Source organism: Leuresthes tenuis, unplaced genomic scaffold (genome assembly GCF_036924035.1).
Source record: "Leuresthes tenuis unplaced genomic scaffold, fLeuTen1.0.hap1 SCAF_2, whole genome shotgun sequence".
Lineage (NCBI taxonomy): Eukaryota > Metazoa > Chordata > Actinopteri > Atheriniformes > Atherinopsidae > Leuresthes > Leuresthes tenuis.
Genome location: NW_027325356.1, coordinates 21,417,190 through 21,435,292, shown reverse-complemented (window position 1 = coordinate 21,435,292; position 18,103 = coordinate 21,417,190). Strand labels below are relative to the sequence as shown.

Here is an 18,103-nt window from a genome sequence, read left to right as displayed (position 1 = left end):
CCATTGCCATGGTTTCCCCCTGCTTGCTTTGATACCATTGGCTCATGGTTGCTATAAGATACGGCTGCAATCTACAAATTCCAGAATGAGACTTGCAATTTTTAAATAGTTTATTTGGTAAAAATCTACATTTTGGCCTCCACGCTTATTCCAGAAAAAAATGTTCCATAAAGTTGGAAATGAGTGTTGGGCTGCAAAAAGAAGTTAAGTATTGAAGAAGGCTATTTTAGTTTTGAGATTCGTGGGCTTCCCGGTGAACAGGGTTTTTACTATTTTATCACATGAGTCTGCCCTTAAAGATGCATGTGCTTCTGTGCAGAGTTTAAGCTGCGCTCTGTTGCTTTCTCATCCCTTAGAAACGTACAGCACAAGCATTGACAGAAATCAACGAAATTAGGGCAGCACATCCCACAAGCTCACAGAGCCACAAAGAAGCAGCCGTCGTTGCACAGTGGTTCATCTCTGTGGGGAGCAAATTCGCCAGATTAGCATTTTCGCAGCTGAGGACTCGCTTGTTCTTTTTGTCACTGGCGGGGTAGATTAGAAGTGGTGAAATTGTTTTGCTGTCGAAAAATGGATTCCAGTGCTGTTTTATTCTTCCTAACATCCAGAAATCTAGAGCGAGAGAAAGTTTAAGCCGTGTCGTTTACAGTCCCACCTTCAAGGTCAAGTTGCCTCTATGCAGCGCACATCAGATTAATTTTTTCCAATTACACCTTCATGGATGGCACCATGCAAATGGAAGAAATCAAGCTTGCTAACGTCTCAGCCAGTGACACACGAACTGTGTGTCATCTGGCGATGCACTTAAGATATCAGTGGCCTGCAGTCAAACTTCCATCCAGTACAAAAAATACCCTAGATTCTATGAGCTTTTTTATTTTTGGTATGATAAAATTAGCTACTACTATAAGTTTTCAACATTTGGTTGTTGTGAAATGTTGCTAGGCTGATGCTGATACATATGTTAAGAATAATGATTTAGCCATTGGTCCCTACCAATACAGATAGTTTTTGTAATTTATTTTCCCTTTAATGCCAGAGAATAAATTAAAAGTGTCCTATGAAATGTCCCTAAACAGTCTAAAAGTAATACTGCTGTTCATCACTCTACATTTTAAAGAGCATTACGTTTCGGAAAAGTGTATAAAGAAGATCCTTTAACACAACCTTTCACACAAAAAGATCATCTCTGCAATAAATAGATAAATAGCTAAAAGACTTTTTAGCATTTCCAACTGAATGTCTTTTCAGAGCTTCTTCTTTCTGAGCCTAACAAGATGAAATGTGAATAAACCTTCAGGTCAAAGTCAACACAGCACAAGCAGGACACACATAAGTATCAGCCACTGCTGTTGGTTCCTGTTTTACTGTTTGTCAATAGGCCGATAGGCTGATGTATCTTTGCATCATGCAAAGAAATCAAAATCACTCCTGAATTTCACAGGCATTTGACCTTCAGCAGGGGGTAGTTGGTATAGATGGATTCTATTCTGCTACCATTAATTTAGAAACAGTAGCTTACAAATATACTTTCACACAATTATGGGCAAATCAGGATATTTTTTTAGTCAGATCCGGTGTTGACAAAATGGTCCAGCTGGTGTGACAATAAAGGCTTTGCAAATACACCCCTGTGCAAGTATTTATGCGCGCTTACACTTCATGCAAACAATGATTGAGGATAAAAGAGTTTTGTAAATGTTACACTCTTTCAGCATTTTCAGTGCACTACCCTGGCCTCCCCATGCAGCCCTCAGTTGAAAGGTTTGTCACTACTCGTAGAGCTCAATTTGTCAGCGATTTACCAGGTCGATGCACTGAGCATTTCCATTTTGCATAAAATCAAGCCTTAACAGATAACAAAGCCACCCGTGAACCCATCGATGGGATGACCAGACACCTTCCACACAATCGCAAGCTGTTTGACCTGCTCTATTGCAGGTCCGTGTGTGTCATTATCCTCCTGTCTGATGCCCATTGACACACTTAATTACTCTGATTGCAGGCATGGAGTGCTTTGTCTGTCTGTATGTGTGACTGAGAGTGGGAGGTAAATACATTTTCATTGCATCTGTGTGTAAGCTTTGTCATCAAACCTGTTAGTGCACTGATTATTTACTGACTGATGATGTACCTGCAGGACTGTCAGTCTTTTGATGGAGGAATTCAATCAGATAACCCATTTCAGTGTTTTTTTGGGCGTGGGGGCTAATGCAATTGAAATAGCTTTTGAGTGATCAACAGGTTCAAGGTTACATTTATATCAATTTATTTTCATCACCAAAATGCAAGATCTTAGGCTGAGACTAGATACATTGTCCTTCAAGTAACTAAAACAAAAGCATTCAAACAAAAACAACTTGATCCATTTATCAGTTGACAGTTGGTTTTGTAGTGGTCTGAAATGTGGTCTGATGAGGATGTGGGTGGGCTGTGTCGCTGCCAGGAATGTCCAAGGTGTTTCTTTCTCTGCGAGCGATGTCAACATGATGGTGGGAATGAGTTCTGGTTAAAATCGAGAGGCGCCTCATCCCATTATTTGCTTTGTGGCTGCTGCTGCATTTTGGGTCATGTAAACAGCAGCAAATGTGCATCATTTATAGATTTCAGGTATTGTGTGTGATAGCCTTTTGTCTCTTAAAATGCTCGTGTAACTTCAAAAGTAACAAGATGGCGAATGAAAGAAAACCACACAAGTTAAAAACCATCATGTGCAATTGAAAAGTGTTTCCCTGTTCATCACAAATCAGCAGACACCTGCACACTCTCTGTCTTTTATTCTCGTCTCTTCTGCTTTGCCTCATTCTCGCGGAATCATCCGCATAAATCTCACTAATTAGGAACCATAGAGGTTTCTCAGAGGTCTCTGAGCTGCTGGGCCACAAGAGCTCGAGGAACAATCAGTGGGTCTGTCGCCAGAGATTGAAAGCTCTGAAGAGAAGGCAGGTTGCATAAAGCAAGTGTTGGATAACTATCCTGTTGTTTTGTTAATGAAAGTGATTATTCTGTTCACCTTTCGTAAATGCTGTTGACACAGACGTTGGAGAGCAGAGCAAGAGAGAGCACAGTGGTCACAAGAAGATTCTGGGAGGGTTTGCTCTTCCACAAAAGCAGGGATGAATGTGTTTCTGAATTTTTCAATGCATGAAAGTCACGTTGCGTTAAAATCTATTATTAAAAATCTGTGTGGTGTCTATTCGAGAAAGGTTAGAACAATGAGGAAAAGGAAAAGTACTGTTGCTATCTGGGAGGAGGATGTTTAACAATGTTTAACAATGCTACTAAGAGAGACTGGCATCTGTCAAATTCTAACTTTATTAATGGAACACGCATTGACACAAATACAATCAGAATCGGATTTGTTGTCTCTGTGCTGCGGTTGTTTACCCTGAACGAGTTTTACTTAGGGGTCCATATGCAAGTAATACAAACATATGGACAAACTCACAAACCAATACAGCACATGCATGTTGGAGGCCAATTTAAATCAAAAGCTGCCAAATCAGGACTGACTGAAATAGACTTGAAGAAAACATCCGAAAGACTCGTTGTTTTTTTTTTTGTGTGTGTGTTGATGTCAGTATCACATGCATTTGAATGTATCCACTTTGTCAGGTTTGTCAGGTCTTCTTTGAGTTAAAGGTCAGTGCAGAACGAAGCTTTGTTGACATTTCACAGCAGGGTATTTTGTAGTCATACGGCAATCTTTTCATATACCTCATCAAGTAGTTTTGGTGCCTAATGCAAGCCAGGACATGTAGCCCTTTGACAGACTGGTAACCCGTCCAGGGTGTGCCTGGCCTCTTGTCACGTGGTGGCGGGCATAGGTTCAACCCCCCCTGTAACCCTAAATTGGAGGCACAACGAATGAATGAATGAAGTGTGGAAATATTTCATCCAGACTGGTCTAAACTCCAAAACATCATTCGAGGGTCCTGTGAATAAATTGATCTGAATAATTGTTCTAATAAAGCTGATTAAATGGGCTGTTGTAAGTAACCTCATTATTTCTACGCTACACTATTGATTCAGCTAATAGTCCCATTTTCCTTCATTTTGACTCAAACGTGCAAGAGCTCATCTCCCTACATGACAAGTAATCTTCATCAGCACAGTGGCAGACAATTAGTATGAAAAAACAATTACACTGATATAAACATATCTATTAATGCGGATTCTGGTATTTCTAATCAATCCTCCAGCAGCTGCCTAAGGTTAGCAATGATTTCATTACAGCTCAATGTAAATGTGGGGTTTGTGATTTTTAGCTTGCTGTTACTTAAGTCATGATAAATTGTGTTGTGTATTTCCTACTTTTTTATTGCAAATACTTAACTGTTTATGTAACAGAAAAGCTATACTAATAAATACTAAAAATAGCGTAAATAAGTGTGTGGCCAATAGACTTTTGATTTTGCACAGTGTGGAATGATTACATGTTCTGTAACAGGTTGTTACACTGGAGACTGGTCTCTGAATCTATTTCTGTGCAGGCAATTGTTTGGCCCTTTACCTTGATGCTTGTCTTTATAGATTGTCAGATATAGAAAGCGGCTCTTAATACAATGAAAGCCGGGAATATTTTTTTTTGTATCTCCTACAACTGGCACATTCACAGGCATTTTGTGGTGGAAAGAGAAACAGAGGCCAACTTTCTGAAATCATGCGGAGACCTCAGCATTATGTCAGAGTGTACCAGCAAATCACATATTGTCTAGTATTCGTGCCGATATAACCCAGTTGTATTGAGTGCAACAAAGAGTTCAGAAAAGCATACAAGGAGAATGTTTTTACAGGCTGGGATTAGAGTGATGTGCGTGATGTTGCGTAGGTAGCTGTGTGCTGTGCTGCTGGAACAATCCCCGCGTTTTTTCCCTTTGTCTTTACTTTCTACTTGGGATGAAATATGGTGCAGATGATACACAGTTGCTTTTTATAGACATGAAAGATTTCAGAGAGCACATGCAAAGCAGTACCAGTCACGTCTGCGCTAAACAGCAACCTGGTGAAAAGCTTTTAGGATGAGAGGACCGGGAGCAAGTTTTCTTCGTCGAGTTTGTGGAGCTACGGGGCACAGTGAGTCTCTTTCATCTAGTACAGTCTATCCGAAGTCATCTGTAATGAGACATACACTTTCTGTGATGCTTCAAGAGGCTAAGATCAAACCTAAGAACACTGAGCGTGTGGACAGCAGAGTCGAATCGTCTTGGAAGGTTTGAGAGGTTACTTGTCCTTTGATACAGTTTTCACTTTTGTAACTTTTGCATATGTTGAGGTGAGCATTTGTGCTTGTGGGTTATGTTGAAGGACGAAACTAAATCCATGATTTTTAGCTAGAAATCATTTCTACACATCAAACAGCATACGTCACCATTCTTAATTCCTTTGTCCCTGCTTTTCTTGTGACGGATGCTGCTGTCTGTGCCCTCCCTGATACCATATCTTAAGCATCCTTCAGTTTGCACTCAAAGAAAAAACTCTGCACTCGTGCCTCTGGTCACGATCCCTCATGTCCTCAAATGCTTTTTTTGTAACCTTTGCAGAATCTTCGCTGTAACCTGCAAGCTACTGGAAATGCAAAGCAGCTCGAAGACAATGCACCATTAAATGAATGCAATGAATAAAGAGCAGCGCACAGATGAAATGAGGCGTTTGTTTGATCAAGCGAATTTTCTGTATGTCGCCCTATAGTGTTGTTGTGAGTTGTGGACAAAACGAGAATACTCTAAAAACTATAAAAATAAAAAAAGTAGAAAATGCAGATTTTCTGGAAATGTTAGTTTTTGTTTGTCGGGGAAATTTTTTTTTATGCATTTTGAGTTTGCAGTTATGAGGCATTTGCAACAACTAAAGAATCCAGTTCTAAAAATGTTACTAAAATGCTTTTGAGTTAAAAGAAATATGTATATAAAACGTAAATTGGCTTGATAAATTATTATTTATGAGTATTTCGACTGATTTTACAGCTGATTTGACTGAAACATTTATCATATAATGACATTGGAGCCATGTTGTTTCATTTTCCAAATAGAAGATCCAACAAAGTTTATCAGCTGTTGAAATTTTACCACAATTCTTATAATCTATGTAATCTATGTGAAAACATAGATTTCATCACTCATATTATTAGTATGTAAAATTTCAACTTGTTTTTTTTGCTACATCCAACTTTGAGGCCACTTTGGTAAAACTGATAAATGGCCACATTTTAAGTTGCATAACGAATACAGCAGCGGTAATGGAGCATGATGGAACATGGCTCTATTTTCGCTCTATATTGGCTTTAATGGAGTTGCTTGATAATTCATTACTCCATTTTTTTAAATTAACTTTCATTTTCTCTGCTCCACAAAAAAAAAAAAACTAATTTCACTTGCATTTTTTAGCTCATACATTTTATCACTTCCACTTGTATCATTTCATATGCAGGAGTAATAAAAGCCAGCTTTTGAAATTCCTTCTTGTGCACTGTTTTCTTGTCAGACAACTTCATATGCTGCATATTAGGCAATGAGATAGAATGCAGCGCGATGATTTAAGTGTTTGTTCTGAGTAAGAGGGGTCCTGGTTTGAATTGTACCCCTGCTCTTTCTGTGTGAAGCCTGTATGTCCTTCTTGTGCTTGTGTGGGTTTTCTCCAAGAGCTCTGGTTTTCTGCCACAGTCCAAACATGCACATTACTGTATGTTAACCGGTGATTCCAACTTGACCAAGAGGGAATGTTGTATGGTTCTCTGTTTCTGTGTATTAGGTCTTTGATGGATGCCGCCTTCTCTTGGTCGTGTTGGTGCTGTTGTTGATTCCTTAGTTTTACTCTGCTTTAGAAAACACAGAAATCAAAAAAGACAAAGATCTGCTTTGTGATGAAGTGACACTGAGTGTTAGAGTAATTCGGATTGTCCAGTGTAGATGCAGACTGTGCTTCACCCCTGTGCTTCTTTGCTGTTTATAGTTTTTGCTCACGTCCCCTCCGGTCTCTCGCCAGCCTGAAGTAACTTTCAGCCAATCAACATTCAATCAGTGTGCAGCATCATCTCTGTAGCCTAAGCTTTTTAGTTTTTTGCCCTTTCCGTCGGCAGGGACTAAGAGAGCTGCAGATGGATACCTCTGTGAAGGTATAAATGGCTCTCAGTCTTTCTCGTGCATTCATTAAAACCTTAAAACTAAAATAAAGCTTTTTTCTCCATAAAAATAATTGCTCTATGTCTTCAATATATGACACACATATGTAAATTTCTATTTTATGTTAAAAGGCAATGGCTCCTTTCTGCTGCTTGTCTGCAGCCTTCCCCCACTCTTTAGCCTTTTAGAGCTGTGTGTTTTTTTTAAGTCAGGGGGATAACCAGTGTTAGTTGGAGGGTCCTTGAAAATAGTGAGGATTCTGTGGCAGCCGATAAACACTTTTGGGAGCTTTTATGACAGTTACAGTCAAGGTATGAGTTGTCATCTGGTATTTATTTCAATGGTTTCTACTCACTTCTCCCCACTTCTTCTTATGCCAGCTGCATTTGGCTCTCCTCAGTGTTCCAAAGTGGAACCAGAGCAAACACGATATGGAGCGAATCCACACGACAAAGCAGATAAGACACAGATAGACGTGAAACGGAAAGAAAAATAAAGAATAAGCAAAACAGCAATAGAGACTATCACACTCACCTGGACTGAACAGATTGCACACAGATAATATGAGACTTGATGACTTTAGCACACGGCTGATAATGTGGTGAACCTTGTTCCACTTTGGCATATATGCTTATTTTATGACATTTCATTATACTACATGGGCAAACCTGATTTCACTCGTACGGGTAAGGAGGGACCTAAGTATTTTAACCTCATTCTGCCTCTTTTTGCTCTTCTCTTTGCAGCACTTTAGACGATGAGGGCACCACCCTTCGACAGCAGAAACTGGACAGGCAGGTAAGTCTTTGCCGTTCTTTCTGCAGTTCTAATAACAGAGTAAGACAAATAAATTCTAACAAAGCAGTTTTATCAAGAGACTGACCCAACCAAATCAGACGTTGTCAGCTGCTGTCATTGTTTGTTGCCTGCTACACTGTAGCGTGACCAAAAGAAATGCTGTCAGGCAGCGATTTTAAATTCTTTTCTAAGCATAGTGACATGTTATGCTGTGTTTCTGTAGTCTATCATGTCAGTTGAGTCCTATATAAATGGTAGTGTTCATGTGGTCTTGTCAAATATAATCAATGGGAACACTTTCAGCCCATTTTGCATTCAAGTGCGAAAAAAATAACACCAGTTTTAAGATGTAACTAGTCACACGTCGCCAGTCTAGCTTTACGTCATGGTCTATGTTATTTTTGTTATATTGTAATCTTATAAACTTTATATAGTGGATCTGGATACGTGAATTCAGTGGTGATTGATAATTATGCCCTAAAAGTCATAACATGTTGTATCTCTCCCCAACGATGGCATAAAACCTTATCACACAAATATAGGTACACTTGTAATTAAAAAAAAAAAGGTTTTATTGCTCTTTATCCACCTACATAAGCTTTGACTGCAATTGTATTGTAATAATTCAATATTCTAATATTACCCACAAAAAACTCACATTTAAAGCTCACATTTAAATATGTAAAAAGCGAGCTGCATAACACCTTATTCCAGCTTCCTGTTCAGACTGAACAACTTAAGTCCAATTTGGTTCCTGTACATATGTTACACACATGTCTCAAGTCCAGCATCTAAGGCAGAAAGAGACCAACAATTTCATGGTTGAAGAGTATTTTGTGCTCACCAGGCATTCTCAACAGCTTGGAAAATCCCAATAATGAAGCGCAAGCGTTAGCACCAGCTAGTAAGAGGTGGCAGTAGCACGCTCCATCAGCTCCTGGCTCCAGGCCACAGTGCATAATGGTTTATTACTGTCAATGTAGTGTACAACCTCTGTTCACCATTTCTGCTGTACCGTGTGATGAGTTTGCAGTACAATTTGTAGGGAATTAAATATTTATGTTGAAATTTTGAACAGTAGTACAAAAAGGCTTGAAAAAAGGTCTCTGTTGCCAATTACCACACCTGTTGTTCATTTTGTGATTAGCCCCCTCATTGTACATACTTCCAGGGTTTAACTGATACTTCTTGTTTGGATGTCAGATTGCCAGGCCAAGTCAAGTTTAGTTTATTCCCCACTCTGTATTTTTGGATAGTTGCTCCTGCAACCCCTACCTTAGCAGTGTTTTTGATTTTGGTTTCCTAAATGAAGCGCTTTGATTCCCCTAATGTCTGTTTCCCACCTGTGAGCCTGTGGTAGAAGTGTTTTTTCTACACTTCTACCACAAATTTCAGGAAGAACAAGCCATAACAAATCATATTTTTGAAGCATCATTTCATGGTGATCGTTATCATTATGTATAGGTTCCATTTTACTTTAAAGGAGAAAAAACCTACTTGTAGTTGTGTCTTTAAGACTTTTTATAGCACCCTTTGATGGCTTGCCCACCAAATCCATGCCCTGTGGGAATGTACCTGCTAATGGCCATTAGTGTCTTTACAGGGAGAAGAAGCTCTGCAACTGAAATTCTCAATAAGTGGAAGCCTTTAATAATAGATGAGCTACGGTTTGACAACTTGCATGTAGTGTATAGTTAGATGAAACCTGCAGAGTATATTATGTCTACGGTCATATGGTTTGAGCAGATGATCTTAAAGAACTAAGGCATTGTTAAGCAAGCTTAACAGGAGCCTATCCCAGCGGCATTGGGTGAGAGGCAGGGTACACTCTGAAACGGTTGCCAGTTGCACAGTCTCTACATAATGTATTAATCAAACAAGAGAGCAGCTTCTGTCAGAGGCTTCTTTAGCTGTCTCTCTTCTTCAGAGTGTCATTGCTGGCCACCACAATAGCTTTAGATAGTAACTCTACAATTACTATTCTATATTTACTGCAACAGTAAAAAGTTTCTTCAGGGTTTAACAACATATTATATTATCATGAATTCGAACGGACACTCTGCCCGCAGCTTACAACGTCAAAAACACAGATTAAGATTAGCCACAACAGTAAAAACCACCGGCCCACTCGGTCCTCAAATGCCTCCAAAGCTGTTCTGATTTGTTAAACTGCGTTAAACAACTATCGAACAACATGAATGCCTTCTGTCGCTATCCCTGCAGAATTTGGCTCAAAGTATCATACTGCCTGTGTTGCATCTTCACAAAGAAATGTATTTAAAAATGTAAAACGTAAAAAGAAGCAGAGCAGAGCAAAGGTCTAAATGTTATGTTTTAGTTATTTTGTGAATTGGAAATAAATAAGATGATCTTACAGAAACAACTAGCAACTGAATTCTTAAATAAATCTTGAACTAGGTCATTTGGAATTCTCAGAATATATTCAGATTTTCATTGTATTATAAATACAAAAGTTTAAAACACGCCAAACACTTATGAGCACAAAATTAAAAACAGGTTCCTTTTTGATGGGCTTTTCTGTCAGATGTAAAGTATTTGTATTGTGATCGTTACGAGAGAGGGGAACATCTCTCATTTGCTAAAACTTCGTCTTCATTATGTGTCTTACTGTCTTGGCATGTTTGTGTGCTCAAAACCTCAGCGGGCGCTCCTTGAACAGAAGCAGAAGAAAAAGCGACAAGAGCCTCTGATGGTGCAGTCTAACGTGGACGGGAGATCCCGCACTCGCCGCACCAAGCAGAGCGAGGAACAAGCACCACTGGTCGAATCCTACCTCAGTAGCAACAGCAGCACCATTTACCACGGTAAGTAGAACCTATTCTCCTGCGGTGTTCTGTCGATCCAGAGAGCTCAAACACAGAGGTTAAGAAACACATCGATTGAACAAAGAAAGACGTGAGAAAGCTTGTTTGATCAATCTGTTTGTTTGTTTTTTACAGACAGCATATTTTCTTGGGCCAGATGAGATTTCATTCCTCTGCCGTGTTTGTTTTATCTGGTTTCCCAGATGGAGCTATACGTAACCCCCAAAATCATGACTGTTAATGTTTTTTAACAGTCATGATTGGGGAGGTTTGCAGACTGGAGGTGAAGTGAGATCTGAATGAACAAAAGAAAGAGGTGGTGAACTGAGGTGGTGAACTGTTCTATTGTGCAGCAACATAATATGGTCCTCAAAGGAAAACTTTCCTTGAGTCCTCACCACAAAGTTCTGTATCAAAAGTTTGCAAATGTACATCTGAATAAGCCAACTGCTTTTCATGGTGTGGGTTGATTTAAATCAAAATTTGATATTTTTGCTTGCAATCAGCAAGTGTGTTTTTAGAGAAAAGGAAGCGTGATTTAAAAAAAAAAAAAGAAAATTTCTCAAGCTGTGAGACATGGGGGTGGATTGTTCAGGCTGCGGTGTGTGTTGTAGCCACGGGGAACATTTCACTGGCAGAAGGAGAAATGGATTCAATAACATTTGAGTAAATTATGTGAGCAAAAGTCACAGCACCTGTAAATAAGCTGAAAGTGAAGGGAGGGTGGCTTCTCAAACTGTATTATGATTTGAATCACAGCTCAGAATACACAGCGGAGTACCTCTGGAGATTTTTTTTTAGGTCCTCACAGTCTAAATATGATCTGTGGATACAACTCAGAGGAGCAGTGCATGGCATCGACAAGCTTGTAGCAGGAATTTTCAGCGAAAATCCTCCAAACGTGAACTGTAAAAGTAAAAAAAAACTGCCTGCTGTAACTGCTTTTTGGAAATCTAATCTTATCATCTTATTATCTCCATTCACTTCCATTCACAGAAACAAGGGTTTTGACCTGTGGTGCCCAGATTTTGCAGGCCACTGTTTCTATTACAGGCGCTTACGCATTACTGCGTCATGAGCTGAAGTGTTGATAGGCCTGGTGTTGAAGATGTCCTCTTATGTGTGCACAAAAACCAGAGCTGAGCTTCTAATCCCCAGTTCTGGGGGCTATTTTCTGGGCATAAGGCCATGAACTGTCACGTTTCTTGCCAAAAAGAAGAGGAAAATGTTGAGATAATATTATTATGCAATAATTTAATGTTGTGATGGAAAGACGGGAAATTCAAAAACAATCAATGCTGCCAAAAAAAAGGGAAATAGATTTTCTGACCTCTTTTCACTTTTAGCCTACATTTCTCTGTTGAGAAGCAGGGAGTCAATTTCAGGCTTAACATTTTTGTTCTAAAATCATTATTCCATAGAAGAGACACCAACAAAAACATGCAATGTATATGGAAATGTTGCTTTGTATTTGAACTCATAACACTTTTCTTCAGAGTGATTTTACATGCGCTAATCCTTCATTTTCATTTCTGTTCCTTCTCCATCCATGGGTGCTGCTCGTCTTCCCTATGATTAAAGTGCAAGAGGCTGAACGGGAGGAGGCAGCCGTGATATCGGATACGCAGCAGCCTCGCTCGGCCAAAAAGGGCAAAGCGTCGGCCAGCTCCACTCCACAGACAGGAAGTGATAAGAAAGAGAGGAAGGGGAAACACAAAGGTCAGCATGTCCCTGATAAAACAAATGGGTCATGGACTGTATAACGTATTGTTCACTGTTCAATTAAGACAAATAAAGATTTGGGGTGCGATTTTTCAAACCGCGTCAGGCGTGAAGCACCATGTGTGTCAGAGGTCTGCTATGATGCATGACAGGATGATACACCATCAGCTGAGAGGAGAGAGAAAACTGAGTGCTGAAAATACACATTTTAATTATAGCTATTACACACTTCTGTGATAGTTTATCAGTGATTCTGTGCAGCATTCTTAGCTTATTGTTGCAGAATCAACCCAATGCAGTATAATATTCCAAAGCCAAAAGATCAAATGCAGATGATAGATCAATGGCGTGAAACTATAACCAGGCCCCATTACTCATCTTTTCACACCTATACCTGACATTGGAGATGCTTGCCACCTGATGCACTGCAGTACTGTGGATGTTCATCTTTGGGATTACTTTGTCCCAGAAAAAAAAAGAAAATTAAATGAGATTCAACTGAGCTGCAAAATTAAGCAGGTCAAACTCCCCACTGATGGAATCCTGTCACTCATTTTGTCCACAGCCTCGTTATAAAATCAGCTGCACAGCACACTTCTGAGCTGAGATATAAATAGTATCTGCCTCTGAAATGAAATGTAGATGTAAATGCAAAAACACAATCAAAATTTAAACAAAATAATAAAGAATGAAATCAGGTCAACAATGAAGCCGTGACACACAGAAGTGATGCAAACTGTTTCCAAAGTTTCTTGATGTCTCCAGGTACAGCTCTGAAGGAAAGGAAGGACAACAGAGGTCAACTGAATACTAAAGACAAAAAGAGACACAGTCGCATAAAACATCAGAAAGAGAGCTAATCACCCAGAGGCAGAGATGTGGAAACGTTGTCACAGTTACTCAGGCTTGTCGACTGTGTGAATAAAGCCTGAGCTGTTGTTTGCACGCAACGGCTGCCTTAGTTTTACTGAACTGGGAAACTTTTGGACATTTTTTAAAAAAAAGAAAAAAGAGAGAAGGAGAAAAACAACATTTTGACTGAGTTTGTTCTTGTTGGATTGTGGTACAGCAGCGATCGAAGGCCCCGCCGCCCAGCAGGACAGTCAGATCCAGATACTGACAGTGGCTCACTCCACCACAGAGGAGAGCGAGACGGAGCCTGTCATGAGCTGCACTCAGTCGCAGAGTAAACAGGATCTGCGTGTCACCATGCTCAAGAAAGGTACTTTCAGCTGTTCAAGAAAACGCCTGTGGCTGCATCTGTAGCAGCACAAGCGCATATTTACACCCACGGTATTCTGGTCTGCTGCTCTGATGTGTTGGTAGGAGGATGAAACACGGTGACTCACCTTAAAACTTTCAACTGCAGACAGAGATTCCTTTTTTAAGATCGTCATTCACGCTGAAAAACGCTGAATACTGTCACACTCATTCATTGTGGCTCATTAAATTGGCTTTGAGACGATTAAAAACAAAATGTGGCGTAATTTACAGGTAAAGTGTAACTGACTCAAACATACTCGTATAAAAAGTAATGCATTGCTTGTTGTATTTGTTGTCGAAAGGTCTGTGCTTTCTTGTTCAGTTAAGGAGATTCTTCATCATATGTAGCCAAAAAGGAGCAGTTTCAGTGATGTCTACAAACTGACTTATTTGTTTAGAATTAGCCACACTGGAACAGGTAATTTGGCATCAAATGTAATGTCACAGAAATATGTTATTCACTGTGTCTGTCCAGAAATAACGACCCAGTGCCTCAAGGAAATCCACTGACATTGCTGCGACTAATTTAATCTATTCTCAACTTCTTTTTTTTTTTTGCTGGCCACTCTGCAGAGGGAAGTGTTCCCTAAAGGTTCCTGCTCTCGACAGGTTAACCAGATGTAAACACGATGAGCTTTATCGTTAGTTGCTCATTGGACATTTTTTCATGTTTTTCCAGTAGAATATGAGAGTCCTCAGTTAAGCATTGGGAGCTCAGCACAGCTTGTCAGATTTTAAATTGATGTAATACATATTTTGCTTCCCTTGCTTTAAGGGGAAATATGAGACAAAAACAAATGGGGTCAAATGAGAGCCTAATTATTGTTTTTACTCCGCCATTGGCATCAGCCCAGAATTTTACAATTTTACAAGCATCCCTATGATTTTATATTATTTTACAATGAAATGAAAACAAGGAATCAAACAGTCAAAAAAAACCAAAATAAATTGCGGTATCATCTCATCTCCTTTATGTCATCTTCATTGTGAAAATGAGGAAAAAAATATGCCAAGCTCAATCTTAAATCTTCAGCTCAATCTAATACTCCAATAATTACCAATTATATTTCGAGCAACGACGGGAAAACAAACTAATGTTTGTACATTACGTGTTTGCAAGCAAAGCTCTTTTTTTTTATTGTTAAAGTAAACTACCGGCTCATCTAATTTCTTTAGATTTTCTCACCTATGTTTTCTCTGACATCAGCAAGCATGAAATGTAGCTGCTGAAGAACTATAGACTTCATGCAGTTAACATAGCTTTCTGGCCACTTTGTGTGACACCATGATAGACACTGGATGATAGAAAGTCCCGGCACAGTACAACAGAGATAGAGATAAGGTGTTACCACAGAGCTCAAACATATTAAAAACCACTGTGGCTCTCCACTGAAATCTCACCTGTGGTTAATTACTTACATGGATCAAACATTGCTCACAGTTCACCTCATTTACACTGTCTGATTACAACTACTTTTACACCAATGTGACCAGTTTCCAACTGTTTCTACTGTACAACGTAAAACATCAAAGGCGTATAAATCACTTCGCTCTCTGATAGCAGGTTAGACTCAGTGTCCATCATTCTGTCTCTCTTGTTCAACATTATCTCTGAAGGTATATCCAGCAGTATGAATTTTGATGAAGAAGAAGATGATGATGATGAAATTAGCTCCAGTTCCTCACAGCTCAACAGCAACACGAGACCTGGCTCCGCCACCAGCAAGAAGTCATGCAAGGTATAATGAATTTTCATAGCACACTCTCGCTGTGTCTTTCTGCCCGGCAACCAGGACCAGCGCCTTTTACCCGTGAATAACAAGCAGCAAAAGTGAAGTTTAAATTATTTCGCTCAGCTTGACTGAAACAATTTCATGCCTGAATGTAGAGTAATAGACAATTACAGTTTAACGTCATAATAATTAAGTGGTTTTGCCATTCTTTGACCTCCTCCAGATGCTTATTTGCCACACAGATGATATCTCAGAGCAGAAACTGGGTATATTACAGTCTCCCACCCCATGTTACTCCAGGAGTTCGTGAGAAGTTATGTCCTTGGGATTCAGGCTATGCATCTGATGTGCAGAGCTTTGTAGAAATCCGTCAATCTACTGTACTGTCACAATAGTATATCCACTGCTTTTCTGGCATAATAGACTGGATGCATGTAGGTATTAGGACACCTTCTCCAGATCTAGATCCACATTTCAGTCAGATTTAGTTCCACTCCATAATTGTACAACTCATCTAGGACACCCAGAAACAGCTTATGGTCTCCCAGGAGGTGCACACAAGTCTGACATTTTACAAAGTAGCTTGAAAATAGAAGCAGCCGGAATTGCGTTTCTCACTGCATCAGCAAGAACTCTATTAAGAGATCAGATTAAAGTATGTTAGTTAGATTAAAGTTTGTCTTTGACTGCATGATTATTAGGTGACTTCTCTGTAAGCCCATGGCCCTGCTCCCTCATACCCTTCTCTGGGGATTTCTGAACCATCTATGTTTATTTATGTGATTTCAGTTTACAGTAACCTGCGATACAACATTATAGGGACACAGGCGGGAAAAAGTTCTGTGGTTTAGGAACATGTCATGAAAGAAATGCGGAATTTTCTTGAGACTTTTCTTCAGAACTTATTTGACAAAATTATTCTGTGATAACAACAAATAGTTATAACCTTTCGTGTTATTATTGAAACCCCCCATTAAACATTAATGATGAAAACTTTTATTTAGGAATTGGAGATCTTTTGGCAGGAATGACCTCACCCATGGATCAGACATGCTCAGTGTTTAAGAGGAATTTTGGATCATTCTTTCTTGGGAGAATGCTTCAGCTCAGCCAGATTGTTAAGATGATTTCTGTAAAGAACTCCCTTGAGGTAATATACATAGTCTTTATTGAGTTCCAATCAAGGATTTGTCTCTGCTTCCCTTACAGAGCGATTTTCTTAGTTTGAAGTCATACTGTTGTAGATTTGCTCCATTAATTAGGAACATTCGGACCACTTGGACCAATTAGGATATTCAGGTCCTTCATAGCAAACCACAGCCATATAGTGATGTTGTTCTGGTGAACAGTTTTTTTTGTAGAATCGTGACCAGCCTCATGGTTTGCGGCCTCACAGACAGAAATGTGGATAAGCTTACTTGATTCCTTACATTTGAACTCTTTGACCTCATGTTAAAGGTTTTTAAATCGTCTTTTTTCTCGGACATTATGTCTAAATGATGATTCATATCCAGACTCTGTGAGATTATTTTATATCCTAGCGCTGTTCCAAAAAACAATTCCTGAGCATGAGTTTCCTAAGAGATCTTGTTGAAGTGACACGGTTTGCAATTTGTTGCTGATGCTTTCTGTGAACAGCAAACTCAAAGTGTTTGAGTGATGTAGACATATTAAAGAAACTCCAGACCCTGTAACAATTTAATCAACATACTCCACTGGGAAGGTTTGAATGATGTACTCAATAAGGCCAAGAATGATCTTAGTGTAGATGAAGATCTGAAAATATTTTAAAATGTGCTGTCTCTACATTGTGTTATGATAATCGGTCTTTCTCTCTCCTCCTTTAATCAGTCTGCTCAGTCTTTTTCCTCTGCACCAGGTACTTATTTTAGACATGCTCATTCATAGTCCCAGTGGACAGGTTGATCTTCTACCTCATTGTGCTGCTTCAGTGTTTTAACAAAAGTCAGATTTAAAGCATCAATCACCAGATACCAGTGGCCTGTTCTCTCCCTCAGGAGGTGGCTTCCGCAACCACTCCACCAGTCAGTGAACCTGCCATCGACGTTGACGACCTGGAGGAGTTTTCGCTGCGACCGGCACCGCAGGGGGTCAGAGTGAAGTGCAGAATCACCAGGGACAAGAAGGGCATGGACCGAGGCATGTATCCAACCTATTATCTTCACCTGGAGAGGGAGGACGGCAAGAAGGTGAGAGAGCTCTACGTCGCTAACAGACACGTGGAGGAAATCTGTCAACCGGTTTGAATGAAAGGAGAGCTGAATGCTGCATGAGACAAAAAAAAAAGATTCAAAAGATACAGTCTTTGTAGCTCTAAACTATGTGTGCTTATATGACTTGATTAAAGTGTAATGCTGTTACTCAAATTGTATTGATTTGTTCTCTGGCTCGGTTCGTCACAGGTGTTCCTGTTAGCTGGCAGGAAGAGGAAAAAGAGTAAAACTTCAAATTACCTCATCTCCATTGATCCCACTGATCTGTCTCGCGGTGGAGAGAGTTTCATTGGTAAACTGAGGTAAATCCTCGATATCTTTGCAACATGGGATGTTTGTGAGACTGCACTAGGACTTGTGTTTAAAGACACGCTATTTTTCTAGACCATTGCTGCTGTCAGTGA

The 18,103-nt window shown here is 39.6% G+C and overlaps 1 protein-coding gene across 3 annotated transcripts in view; it reads left to right on the top strand.

The window, feature by feature from the left end:
• Window positions 1–18,103, top strand: part of tub (TUB bipartite transcription factor) — a 50,545-nt gene that overhangs the window by 23,870 nt on the left and 8,572 nt on the right. For 2 of the 3 annotated variants that reach the window (XM_072380634.1, XM_072380636.1), the window contains exons 2-8: window positions 7,871–7,922; window positions 10,585–10,747; window positions 12,329–12,466; window positions 13,539–13,691; window positions 15,350–15,471; window positions 17,484–17,675; window positions 17,889–18,001. In XM_072380634.1, coding sequence (XP_072236735.1) covers window positions 7,871–7,922; window positions 10,585–10,747; window positions 12,329–12,466; window positions 13,539–13,691; window positions 15,350–15,471; window positions 17,484–17,675; window positions 17,889–18,001 — 933 coding nt within the window. The remainder of the gene's footprint in view (window positions 1–7,870; window positions 7,923–10,584; window positions 10,748–12,328; window positions 12,467–13,538; window positions 13,692–15,349; window positions 15,472–17,483; window positions 17,676–17,888; window positions 18,002–18,103) is intronic. The other variant, XM_072380635.1, reaches the window with a different exon arrangement.